The sequence below is a fragment of the Nuphar pumila genome, chromosome 9 (genome assembly GCF_984573655.1).
Source record: "Nuphar pumila chromosome 9, dmNupPumi1.hap1.1, whole genome shotgun sequence".
Taxonomy (NCBI): Eukaryota; Viridiplantae; Streptophyta; class Magnoliopsida; order Nymphaeales; family Nymphaeaceae; genus Nuphar; species Nuphar pumila.
In genome coordinates, this window is record NC_143257.1 from 97102349 (window position 1) to 97115212 (window position 12864).

Here is a 12864-nt window from a genome sequence, read left to right on the forward strand (position 1 = left end):
GATGAAAACAAACTTGAAGTGCATCTGATTATTATACAGCAACTCTCAGATAAATTTTTATAAAAATAAAAACATTAAGTTCTTTTTTGGAAAAAGCTAAAAGCATATTTGAAATTTTTAATGAGCCAAGTAAACACCAACTTGAAGCTAGAATGTTTCATGGTTATCAGTAGAACTTCAAAACTATGTGTAGGGACATGCCGTTTAGGTCCCATGTACAGGGGGATGCCATCGGCATGACATGATCAGACATGTAAGGATATTATCTTATTTTTTTAGTAGTTTTTAATAAATTTTAATATATTTCAATAGAAATGAATTTTATATATGTTTTAAAACATCATGAAGTTATTACAAAAATCCACATCCTCGCATCTTATTTCAGAAAATGTTACGAATTGGCATCTTGAACTCATGTGAGTGTGGTGTCGTATCCATATCCGTGTGACCTAGCTAGCAAGGTGGTGAACATGCAGCATTGCTACATGCCCAACATGCAGCAGTGCTGAACATAAAGTGATTGTCTAAATTATATGAAATCCAATACTCTCTTTGCCTTTCTACGATGCTTAAAATTGCAAATTTGCCAAATAGGGCTCATCACAAACCCACCTATAGAGGTGGGTATCGGGCCCTGCCCAGCTCGCTAATGGACTGGGCCGACCAGGCCGTTTACCAGTACTAACATATATAAAGCCCATGTCCCGGCTCATTCGCCCAATGGGCCAAGTGGGCCAAGTCCGGTCCGGCCTAGCCCGGCCCAAACCCATTTATTTTCCTTTATTTCTATGATACGACACAAAAGCCTAATTCTTAATTAGTGCAATAATTAGGTAAATAATAATAATTAACAAATAGAAAGTTCTCATGCAACTAATTAGGTAAATAGTAATAGTTATCCAAGATACTATGTAATAGTTAATTTAAAAAAATATATATTATTAAAAAAATAATAAATAACTCAGGCCCATCGGGCCGGCCCCTATTTGTTTATTACTTCAAAAGATAGGTCTTAAAACGTCAATGTTGAAAACATGGGTTTGTTTTTGTCATTTGGAAACAGTACAAAAGATGCAGTCTTCAGATAATGAAGCATCCCATCAGAAAGTATCAAATGAACTATATCATTGAACATATGTCATGATAATGACTGACATCATGATCCATTCAATGATTGGCAATTTTATAAATAATAATGTAAACCATCAATCATAACATGGATTAAAGAAAACAGTAAGCTGTTAAATCAAGAAATCCAGCCAATTTTGAAGCTCAATAGATGGATTAAATGGATATCTAAATTTACTTGCTGTAACTCCAATTTTCAACTATGAATATTTCAAAATTCAAACTACTGAAAAGTGAGCAGTACCTCCCATCATTTCTGTAGAACTGGTTTCTTTAACCTTTTCACTATCTTTAGTTTCTATAGTGATTCTCTCCATAAAGTATGATTCTTTCCTTAGAATGCATTTGCAGCTACAATGGGACCTGTCACTTGGGCCCCCTTGGTTTATTTGATAGCTTACTTTCTTGATTACAAGACATGCTCCAAGAAGCTGACTTCATTCAAACTTCCATGACAGAGTAAATCAAAGAGACATACAATAAATCATGGGTTTGGTTCAATCCTAAGCACCATTACTATCTATATCGGTAAGAGAGGGTGTTTCCTCTCTGCTCAAGAAATTATACACCAGCCTCAGATTTCCTCTTGATGGATGAGAATTTAAAGCATATTTGCAGATGAAGACAAGCCGTCGACGCAGCTCCCATTTCGTAATACAAGTATTCCTAAAGGTTTTTCCACCATCAAAGTTTCCTAACATTTAAAGAAAAGAATTGCACTAAGAGAGTTACATAAACTACTCAATCAGTCGTATAAATAGCAGTATGAATCATTTGTTAGCAATACAAAGGAGGCATAAGAGGAGATAAAGCATGGTGTTTTTAAGTCTGATATAAATATGGAACATACCTTGCAACAGAAAAATGCATTTAAGAACACGATGAGAGCAAAAAATTCACTAGTTTTCAAGTGTTAATTCCCCAGAAAATAGGTAATTGGATTCTACATGGAATACATGGCAGACAGAACAGTGTTTATGAATCAACATACTTGCCCAAAGGCACCACTGAATCAAAGTTGTTCCAGGAATATAAGTAGCTAGAATTCTTGACCTCTCTCAATATCTCCCTTATTTCAAAAATTACAGTATTTGAATTGGCATCATTTCGTTGATTCCTAAATGAGAGATTGTATTTCAATTGAAAGCCACTTATACAAAGACAAGGGAATAAGCACATGGTAATGATGATGATGGTGATGATGGCAATTAAATGTTGCTTGAGCATTTTGTGTGTTAAGAATTATTTCAAATCTAAGTTGATAATATACTGGGTACTTTAGAATTGTGTCCAATATATACTGGGTTCAGATGGAAGACACCCTTTTTACTGAATTCTAATTTTACTTGAAAAGGGTTGTTAAGGTGCATGCTTATAGTGAAACATCGACAATTTCATGACATTCTATTAAAGGGCCAGATCAGCTTGCTTGGAAATTGATATTTCATGAGTGCTGCACAAGCATAAAATGATTACAGCTTGGATGTCACACACAAGAAGAATGCAGTTAGGAGTACAAGTCAAGGACAAGTAGTGGAACACTCGAATCACACTAACGGGAATACATGAAATATTTGTAGCACCACTATGAAATGAGAATAAAGCAAAAATTCAACTGCTAACAAAGCATTGAATTACCTCTGTCATCGAATAAGGATGTCAGTATAGCAAGGCTCACACATACACTTATATCTTCACCTGAATGCAGTAGTGTTAGTTTTTAAATGTAGCTGACCAAAGCCAATATGAAAATGGACACAGACAAGATCTTACCAGTACTACAGCAAACAAGTACAGTCTTCCCTCTACACAATTTACTGCTGGCAAAGTGAACTGCTGATGGAAGATTTTTCAGCAAGGAAAACCGATCCAACTTTGAAGTCTGTATATACAACTTCATACATTAAAAGAACATCAACTAATTCCAGTAAGCAGGAAATACTAACCAATGTCACAAAGACACGTGGGCACGAGGACATGTGACGCGGGTTTGACGTGAAAGATAGAATATTAGTTGGAAAATAGGACACGAAAACACAAAATATTTTAATTTTTTAATCAATAAAAAACTATTTTTTTGAAACAAAACCTTAAAACATTAAAAATTAATAAAATACTATTAAAATATAGGTCGTACATGTCAGTGTCTGTGTCCATGTGTCTGACTGTGTCCCCACTCGTGTCACCAGGGACACCACCAAAATGGCGTGTCCATGTGACAGAGATACTAGCCAATGCATAAAACAAGCTGTTTTATTTCTACAATCATACATACAACTATAGATAGGTGCAAGTAACTATCTGAACTTGAAGATGCAGATACTTCTGAATCACAATTGACTATAGCATCTATCCCCTCAACCACATCTGCACCTGCATGGGCAAATATGCAAGTACTAATTAATCCAATTAGTATGGAAGCCATCCCAAAAGTGAATTAAGCAAATCTAAGAAAGTGTACATCTTTTAATCATAATGGGTTGTCTCTCCTGCATAGCTAAACCTTCAAGGAGATTTTGTCATGCATTGAATCAAGCATAAGCACATGTTCCATAAGTTGATGACATTAGCATTGTCAACACTAGCATCAACCACTAACATGAGATGCAAGTAAAGCATGAGCATATACAACAACAAGATTAGAAATATGTAATTAAAGCTAATATGTGGTTTCTATTAACAGTATATTCAAGTGCCCACATCATGGATACATCACATGGAAATGAACCAAAATTGAAGAATCCCAAAGAGAAGCAGTTTGTTTTCAATAAAATAACTTTACCCATAATCTATGTCACATGGGTGCGGGTGCGGGTGCGGGTGCGGGGATTCGACACTTCCAAAAAACCCGGGTGCGGGGGTGTGGCAGGGGAAAAAATGTAAATATATATATATATATAAAAGGGGGTCCCGGGGTTCCCCCGGCGCGAGTCGGGAGTCCAATTTTTTTTGCTGGTGTGTGTGTGTTTGTTTGAAGACTCGTTACCCACGTTCTGCTTGTTGTGTACTTTGAGGCAACAGGACAAAATTGATGAAACGAAAGGATTGGCAATCCCAGCCTGTTGCGTTCTGTTGATTGTCATGATTCAATCATGTCTGAAACTCCCTGGTCTTCACGAAAAAAAATATAAGAGCAAGGATTGTTGGAGAGAGAGTCTTCATGAGGCCTACGACTCCACTGCCACGCCATAGGATTTTTCAAATTTCGTTTTATATACAGAAACAGCTGCACAGAGATGACAGCTAAAAGAAATTTATTGGATTTGACATGTGAAAAAGAGAGGTCTACACAAGGCTACAGCTGGAGCACCGAGATACTAATAGTTTTTATTCTACACAAGGCTACATCTCGTCAGGAGAACAGTGAATACTAATAGCCAGCAAGGCTACCACCATCATTATCATTTATTATGGAGAGAGAAAATCCTTTACGAAAAAGAAGGATCCGGATGGTTTTAAAAGTGCCCCTTTATAAAACAAGAGCAGCAGGAGCAAGCAGCTGTCAGCAGAATTTTTTTTTTTAAATTCCGCAGCCCATTTCACAGGGCAAATTTTTTGAAAAAAATAAAATTAAAAAAAAAATGGACCAAAATGATCCTGGGTGCGGTCAACGCACCCAGGATCGGGTTGACCACACCCGGTGCCGCATCCGTGTCGAGTCGCGTCGACGCGGGTGCGGCACCCTGCTAGCCGAATCCCTGTGACATAGCCCATAATCTAGTAGGTTCTCCATATCTCACTTCAGAGATCACTTCGCCTTGATATATATATATATATATATATATATATATATATATATATAGAGAGAGAGAGAGAGAGAGAGAGTAATCTGTATCTTCCAGATCATTTCTCTCCCAGACCGCTTTAAAAAAATGTACTTCAATGCTTTTTTTGCTTAATCCTAACTGATAGATGTGTTTAGCATTACTTAATCACCAAAAAACATGCTTTGGATCGAATTAATTTAGAAAGAATTCTTCATTTTTACCCCATGTTTGGATCACTTTATAAATTGCTCCTTGCCATTTATGCTTATTTTATAGAACAAGTTTTGGTGTGTGAATTCTTTTTACTTTTTTTAATGACTTTTTATAAATTTCACCCCTTTTTCAAAAGTAGGGGAGGCCTGTTTTTTTTAGTACTTATTTTCTTCCATGACACTTTGATCATCCCCATCACCACTATCACCATGTCTCCACCATCATCACTACCACCACTTCTCCACCATTACCACCACCACCATCACTATTACCACCACCACCATCCATCACCACAACCGCCACCTTTATCATTACCAACGTTAACACCATCACCACCACCACCATCATTATCACCAACACCACCACTACCATTACAATTGCCATCACCGTCTACTGTCACCATCATCACCCCTATTCACTAATCTTCTTTTCTTCTTTATTTATAATTTAAATAGTGATGATCCAAATATTCACTTAAATAAAAGTAAAGGAAAGATTCTTCTTTATAAAATGTACTTAAATTTATAATTGTAAACAATAAATAAAACTAGATCCAAACATGGCTTTAGTTAATCAAGTTTTTTGTTGAGCTAAAAACACATCTAAACATGAAAAACATTTAAACCTATAAGTGTTTTCTACTAATTAAAGCATAGAGATCACATTTATGGGTTTATTAAACAAAAAACACATGAAAGTATGTTTTTAAAAGAGTATGGGATGGTCTGATAGATAAATGGTCTGAAAGATACACACACACACACATATATAGAGAGAGAAGGGGGATTGTCCAACCAAAGGAAGGTCCAAAATCTATGACCGATGATGATCGATGGTGTTCCTTCTCTAACGATCGAGTTTTCATCGATCGGACTTTACATATTGGATTGTTATCGTTTATTTAGTAAGTGACATGTCTGATTATGAATTTTCGATATTTAGATGTGTTTTTGAAAATGCTAAAAGTCAACGGCCCACAATACTTTGTATTATAAAGTTTTAAATGTATTATGAGTCCTTGATTTTTTACATTTTGAAAAACATGCTTAGATGTCAAAGTCTTTATATAAAGCATATTTCTTACTAAATACATTATAAAAAACAAGTACATAAGGTTGGGTTGATGAAACACTCAAACATTGGAGGAGGGGAGTCGTCTGATCGTCATCGGTCGTTTGGACCTTCCTTTGGTTGGACAGTCCCCTTCCATATATATAGATTTATATTTGGTACAATCGATTGTACCTACGATCTAGTTTGAATCCCACGATGCGAATTGTTTTGACATAATCTAACCTCACAGATGTGTTCAACATGCTCTATTTAGTAGGAATCGACTATTGGATCATGTTTTTTTGACGGAAAAATATGTTTTTATGAGTTGAAAAAAAATTGATGCCTTAATAGTAATTGATTTTTTGATGGCCAAAAAATCCTGGCGATCCAAGAGTCTGTTTCCACTAAACAAAACATGTAGATCACATCTATGGTGTTAGATATGAGAAGAAAAAACAAACAAGAGGGTTCTGCCCCATTTGCTAGATCGATTGCACCTACAATCGATTGTAGCAAATATATATATATATATATATATGGGTTCTTTTTATTTGTTTTTTCATAACTAAAACATTTAAGACCTTAAAATGTAGCCCCAAGAGCAAGCAAACGAATAATGATGAACATAGATTTTTAGGACTATTTTATGTGTTCTCTGGTTTATTTTAAACTAGAACCCTCCAATGCTTTTGAGCTTTATCATAGCCCAAAATAGGCTTTAACAATTTGTGTCCAAGTTAGTCTCCAAACTAGCAGATCTGGCAATCAGGGGCAGGCCGAGCTTGTATTGAGACCTATGTTATCGTGACATGGCAAAACAGGCCACGTACCCTTGTCGACATGGCCCGACACGTGTACGGGTACTGGGTGCGGCATGGGTATGTGGCCCTGTGGGTTGGGTGGGGTCCAACTAAGACCCAACCCAAAACCCCCACTCATTTTTTGCTTTTTTTTGCTTTTTTTACCTCCCCCTTCCCACCCTTGGCAGAAGGAGGAGAGAGAGAGCTCATTTTAGCCAAGTGCCAACATCAACTGACCCAAAAAAAAGAAAAAAAAATCTTTTTTAGGTTTTTGAGAGAGAGAGAGAGACGTACCTTCACTCATCGCTAGAGCTCCTATCACCAGATACTAAACAATCCTCTCCTTCTTCGTACCCAGAGAGAGAGCTCCACCTTCTTCTTCATATTCATCATCTTCTTCTCCAAGTTGGAGAGAAAGAAAGAGAGATGATGGGAAAGGGGTTACGAGGTACCCCTTTCCTTTTATATAAAATTGCATTTCATTCCCCCTCCTCCCCTTTTTGAAAATTACACAGATAGGCTTTGTTTTTTACATTTTCATTTCCCCCTCTTTTTTTAAAAAATTACACATACAAACCTTTTTTTAATTTTTAATATATACCTTAATATGGATCCATATATGACCAAGACCCAAACCTTATATATATATATATATATATATATATATATATATATATATATATAGTTGTGTCCCCCTACCCTCATTTTTTTAAATTGTCTTGTCGTACCCTCCGTACATGTAACCATACTCAGGTGACATAGATTGAGACATATTGCTTCATGGTCATCTAATTCTTTTATACATTTAAACTATTGAAACTAGTGTTATAAATATCGTATTGTATCATAGGATACAGTACGTATTGTTACTTTTGGGTTTTGTGATACGATACGCACTCGTATCGCGAGATGAGTGTGTATCGTACCGTATCGGGTGTATCATACGACACACCCCTGTATCGTGCTATATCGTACCGTATCAAGGTAGAAATCAGGCTCCACACTCCTCCAACAAAGATGGTGTAAAATGATCCGGCATGACAATGGTGTACTCAAGTAATGAATGGAAACCAATTAAAAATCAAGTGCAACTATTGCCATAATATTTTTGCTTATGTAATATGAAAGTATGAGTTTTATGGCTTGTTCTTAATTGCAAGATATTTAATACTTTGCATTGTTCTTGTGAGATATGCATGCAATATTATCTATGAATCTATATTAGTTCATGTTTGATGATGTCTTATGTGGCTCATAGAGACATAAATGCTTCATATATGATTTTATGGTGGTATTTTGTACAATTCATCATTGTTTCATGTAATATAATTTTTTAGCATTTTTGTTGTTTTTTTTAAATTTTCTTGATTTTTTATTAAAAATTTATGATATGTTTACAATACGATACAATGTTATTGATGCAGAGCATCCAGAGATTCAGAGTTCAGAAGCGAAGTTGGATCCCAATCCAACTCTCCAAACCCGATCCGGGCATCGCTACCCGAGGCAATCCACAAGCGTGCAGGACATCCCTTGTCCTAGTGGATCTGCAGTTTAGTCGATGCTCGCCATGCTCCTTCGCTTGTTGCTTCGATTCCATTGCATCTTCATGAAATCACATTTTATGGATATTTTGCTTACAGTCTTTATTTCATGTAATCTTTTTTTATTTATTTTTAAGATCCGGATAGTTCTGGTGCCCTGTAGGATTCTTTTGTGGCACTAGAGGGTGTATGGGGAACACGGATAGTTTTTATTTTTCGCAATTGCATTTTTCTAATGCATTTTTGTGCAAGATCCAATTCGTTGCACGATCTGGATCCGGATCTCGATCCATTTCAATGGAGCCATAGTTGGTGCCATTTGGAGTGGACCATTTTGGACCTAATTCAAATCTCAGCCTTGACCGGTCCAAGTCAATATGGTTGTTGGTCCCTTAATGGCCCTTGGCCAAAAATAGCCATTCAAAACTCGTTTTTTTGGAGCAAGGCTTGAGAAGGCCATACCATCTTTATGGTGGCTCTTCCCCAAGCTCCAAGCTCCTTAAGTGTGGAGGTCGACCAAGGTGGAGGGGGGCTGCTTCTCCATTTGAAAATTATTTGCTGGTTTGGCTGATTCTAGGGAGAAAAACATCTTTGATTGAGAGAAGATTTGAAGTTCACTTTGGTGTGGAAGGTGATCTTGAGAAGATCAACCTTGACGTTGTGAAAGTTTGAGATTCGAGGTTGCTGGCCCTCAAAGTGGTTGTTCAATCTGCTGTTGAGAATCTTCATTTGATGTTGGCTGCTTCCCAGCGACATCCATTGCTATCTTCATCCGGATATCACATTCGCTAGTTCACTTGTTCTTGCATTTTTGTTATTTCCTCATATGTGTTTTGTTTCTCTCATACAATATTGCTTGTAAGTTGCAGTAGGCTATTTGTTGTTTTTCTATTGAATGAGTAGACGTATTTTATGTTACGAATTGATTGTGCTGCTCAAAGTATTTCCCAAATTATTGTGAAAGTCGTTTTCTATTAAGAAACGAGATAGCCTGTTCTGAGTTGTCTGAGACGACTCCGAAGAAACGATCGTATCGACCTCGATACTGGTCGGTTTCTGGCGTTCTTTAGCTTCCCAGAAAGCTAAGACGATAATCTACAACTTTGTAGTTGAGGCCATTGTGTGAATCAGCCTACTGTACCCTTGAAAAATACTGATAAGATTCCAGACAGACAGGATTCAATTGTTCCCTATCTGTTACATAACACACCTGGTGGTGTTCTGTGTTTTTTGGTTATTTTGAGATTCCCTCCATGAAAAATCAATTTGTTTGATTTTCTGGAATAACATAGCTCTAAAACTTTCGTGTTCAAAGTTGTGGCTGAATCCTCATTTAGGTGTCTCAAAAAAAAATCCCAATTTTTTTATGCTACTCTTGAAAGTTATTAATTTAATGCATGTATTAATCGCTTGATTTCGATTTTAAGCTTTCCAGATTTCATGATATTTCCTACATGATTTATGAATCTGAGACTTGAATTAGATTGTTGACATACCATTAAACCTAGTTTCTATTCTGAGTTTCACCTGATTCGTACGTTTATAATCCTAAAAGTCGTGTTGACGTGAATGCATGCTACTAATCATAGATTATATTTTACATCAAACATCACCTACTGTTTCGAGAGTTAAAAAATTCGTAGACTTGTAGAAAACTTAGAAAAATCCAAATTTTAGCTCGTTGAAAAGATCTGAATCTGACCTACGTTTTCTTTGTTGGTGGCTTCTGCAAACTCCACTGTCTGAAGGATCGAAAACCCCTTCAAACAGACTGCGCGCGGAGTCCGGAAGTCTGTCATAGACTTGTCTGTCCATCCCAGTCCCGAGTTCGTGGAATGGACACCTCTGATCTGAATCCAGTGATTTCGGATTCGTTGGAAAGGCGTGTGAGTCGCGCACAACTTCCCTTTGGACCACCTCTGTCGAAACATAGCGCACAAGTCCAAAACAAATCTATTTTCTCGAGTCCTGTTCGAACTCATCTTCGTGAAAAGCTTCCGCGCATGTTAAGATTTGTTTGGATCTTGGATCGATGTTCACCGAGTCCTCATCATTTTGGTATCAAAGCAAGTTTGCCAGATTTCTTAATTCGACATGATTCCCAGTGTTGTGGGAGGTCAGAATTTTTGTTAGGTACCATTCACCATGGTGGGTCGAATGGGCGGTCGAGGTCAAAATAACTTTAATAGAGAAAACGATGATCGTGATCATCGATATGAGGTGCGAGATTTACAAAGACAACTCGTCGAGGCTAATCGCCGAGTTGAAGAATTAACTCGCCAGATGGCTGAAAATGCTAAAGTTCAAGATCGACGAACTGAGCGAAGTCCACGCAGTTCTCAAGGAGCTTGTGAGACTCAATCGTATGATTCTGATGATGACTTTGAGTCACACCGACGAAGTCCGGAGAGAAGAGATAACCTACAGCCGAGAAGATCCCATTGGGATTCCGACTTACGATTTGATATCCCAGAATTCAAGGGGACTGAAACTCCCGAAGAATTCTTAGATTAGATTAGCGAAGTTCGAGAAATCCTTAAATTTAAGGAAGTCCCAAAGGATCGTCGTGTGGGATTAATATCCCTCAAATTGAAGGGTCGAGTTGTAGCCTGGTGGCGTCAGCTAAAGCAAACGCGCAGGCATCAGGGTCGTGCCCCGATTGAGCATTGGGAGCACATGGAGCAGAAACTCCGTGTTCAATTCCTGTCATTAAACTATCATCGTGAACTATATTAAAAATATCAAAGTCTGAAATAAGGAACCAAATCGGTGGACTAATACACAGAAGAATTCCATAATCTTGTTACACAGAACGATATTCGTGAGAGTGACAAAGAGCTCGTATCGAAGTATATTGGAGGATTGAACTTCCAATTACAAGATATATTGAATTTTGTAGAGTGTTGGACTGTGTCTGAGGCACATCAAAAGGCACGCCAATGGGAAAGGTCTACCCAGAGGAAGACCTTAGCTAGGCCTGGTCCTGTGACTAGACCAGCAGCGCAGGTCCCAGCGGTCTCCACTGCGAAAGTTATCCCACCCTACCATCACCCTAATGCGTCAAACCTACCTAAGGTTACGAACCAGAATGGCTCGATAGGAAATCAGGTGAGAACCTCTAGCTCGAGTGTAACGCCCCAAAAATCCAGGACTTGTAACTTTTTTAGAAAAGTTTAGAAACATTTGAAATCATACAATAATCAGAGTTTAAATAATACTTCAGCGGAAAATGATATTTTTAAAACCACAAGTCAATGGATCTTTAGCACATTCCAGCGTAAACTTTCCTTTTGTCAAATCCCGCACAACCATTGAAATCAAATGGTTTAGAAACAGAGTTTCAATAATTGAGAATTCATTTGTTGAAACCAAGAAGAAGCTTACTAAAACAGTTTTATTAACTCACGGTTTAATAAAAGAGAAATTTTGAAACACACTTTATACCAAATTTACCAACATGTCCTCAGGAGCGAAACGTCAGGGAAAGAACTCTATCTTGACCTCATCACGCCATCGTGTCATCGCAGACTGTATTACCTATCCAAAACCTGCCCATAAAATGGGTCAGTTTCACTAAAAACTGGTAGGTGCACAGACAGGACAATAATTAAGCAGAATAATTTAATATGTCAAGTAGATAGGCAATTATATAGCAATTTAATTTCAACAAATTCACATAGCAACGATCATGAGCACAATGCTAAAATTATTACAAGCATTTTATTGGCACAAGTAGGCTAACTATTACAAGCAAAGCACTGCACAAGAAAGTTAACTAGCAAAATACAATGTTTCATCAACCACACACACAATTCCATAAGTATTGAACCTGTTGTACACTATAACTTTCACACGTGCATGATTGAACACATTGTGTGATCGGATTTAAATTATGTTTCGATATTAACTGGTCAAGCGGGTACGCACAAGGCACGACTCTAGAAACAGCCTAGACTGATCCGGGGGTTTATTATGCTATGTATTTTATGATAACCCGGATAGCTGACTGAGTCCGCACCTAAGGGGACGGTCGGTGACCAAGAGAGAAATCCTGAAAGCAACATAAACAATGGATGCATCCCAAACATAGAGAGCTACCACCTAGGATAATTATGGTAGTTTCATTCCCCTAACTCCGATGACTGGGGAAGCCGAGTCTTTTGCTCGTAACTGCCATTAATGGCCTGTCCATCGAAGTTTTGTACCTTCCTGTCCTCTCTCCTGACAGGAGTCAGCGATTCGAATGAGTACATCAGGGGTAGTTAACTGAAGACTCATTCTACATACTCTGGTCTTTCGACCAACTCGAGTATCTTGCCGATGAAGGCGAAAACATCACTTATTTAGGTGATCACA

At 37.6% G+C, this 12864-nt stretch overlaps 1 protein-coding gene across 2 annotated transcripts in view; it reads right to left on the minus strand.

The window, feature by feature from the left end:
• Window positions 1–1263: 1263 nt before the first annotated feature.
• The window catches only part of LOC149828734 (initiator tRNA phosphoribosyl transferase family protein), a 90969-nt gene continuing 79368 nt past the window's right edge, over window positions 1264–12864 (minus strand). For both annotated transcript variants that reach the window (XM_090017701.1, XM_090017702.1), the window contains 4 exons: window positions 3404–3501; window positions 2902–3010; window positions 2767–2826; window positions 1264–1822 (listed from right to left, as the gene is read on the minus strand). In XM_090017701.1, coding sequence (XP_089873827.1) covers window positions 1632–1822; window positions 2767–2826; window positions 2902–3010; window positions 3404–3501 — 458 coding nt within the window. In that variant the 3' untranslated portion in view covers window positions 1264–1631. The remainder of the gene's footprint in view (window positions 1823–2766; window positions 2827–2901; window positions 3011–3403; window positions 3502–12864) is intronic.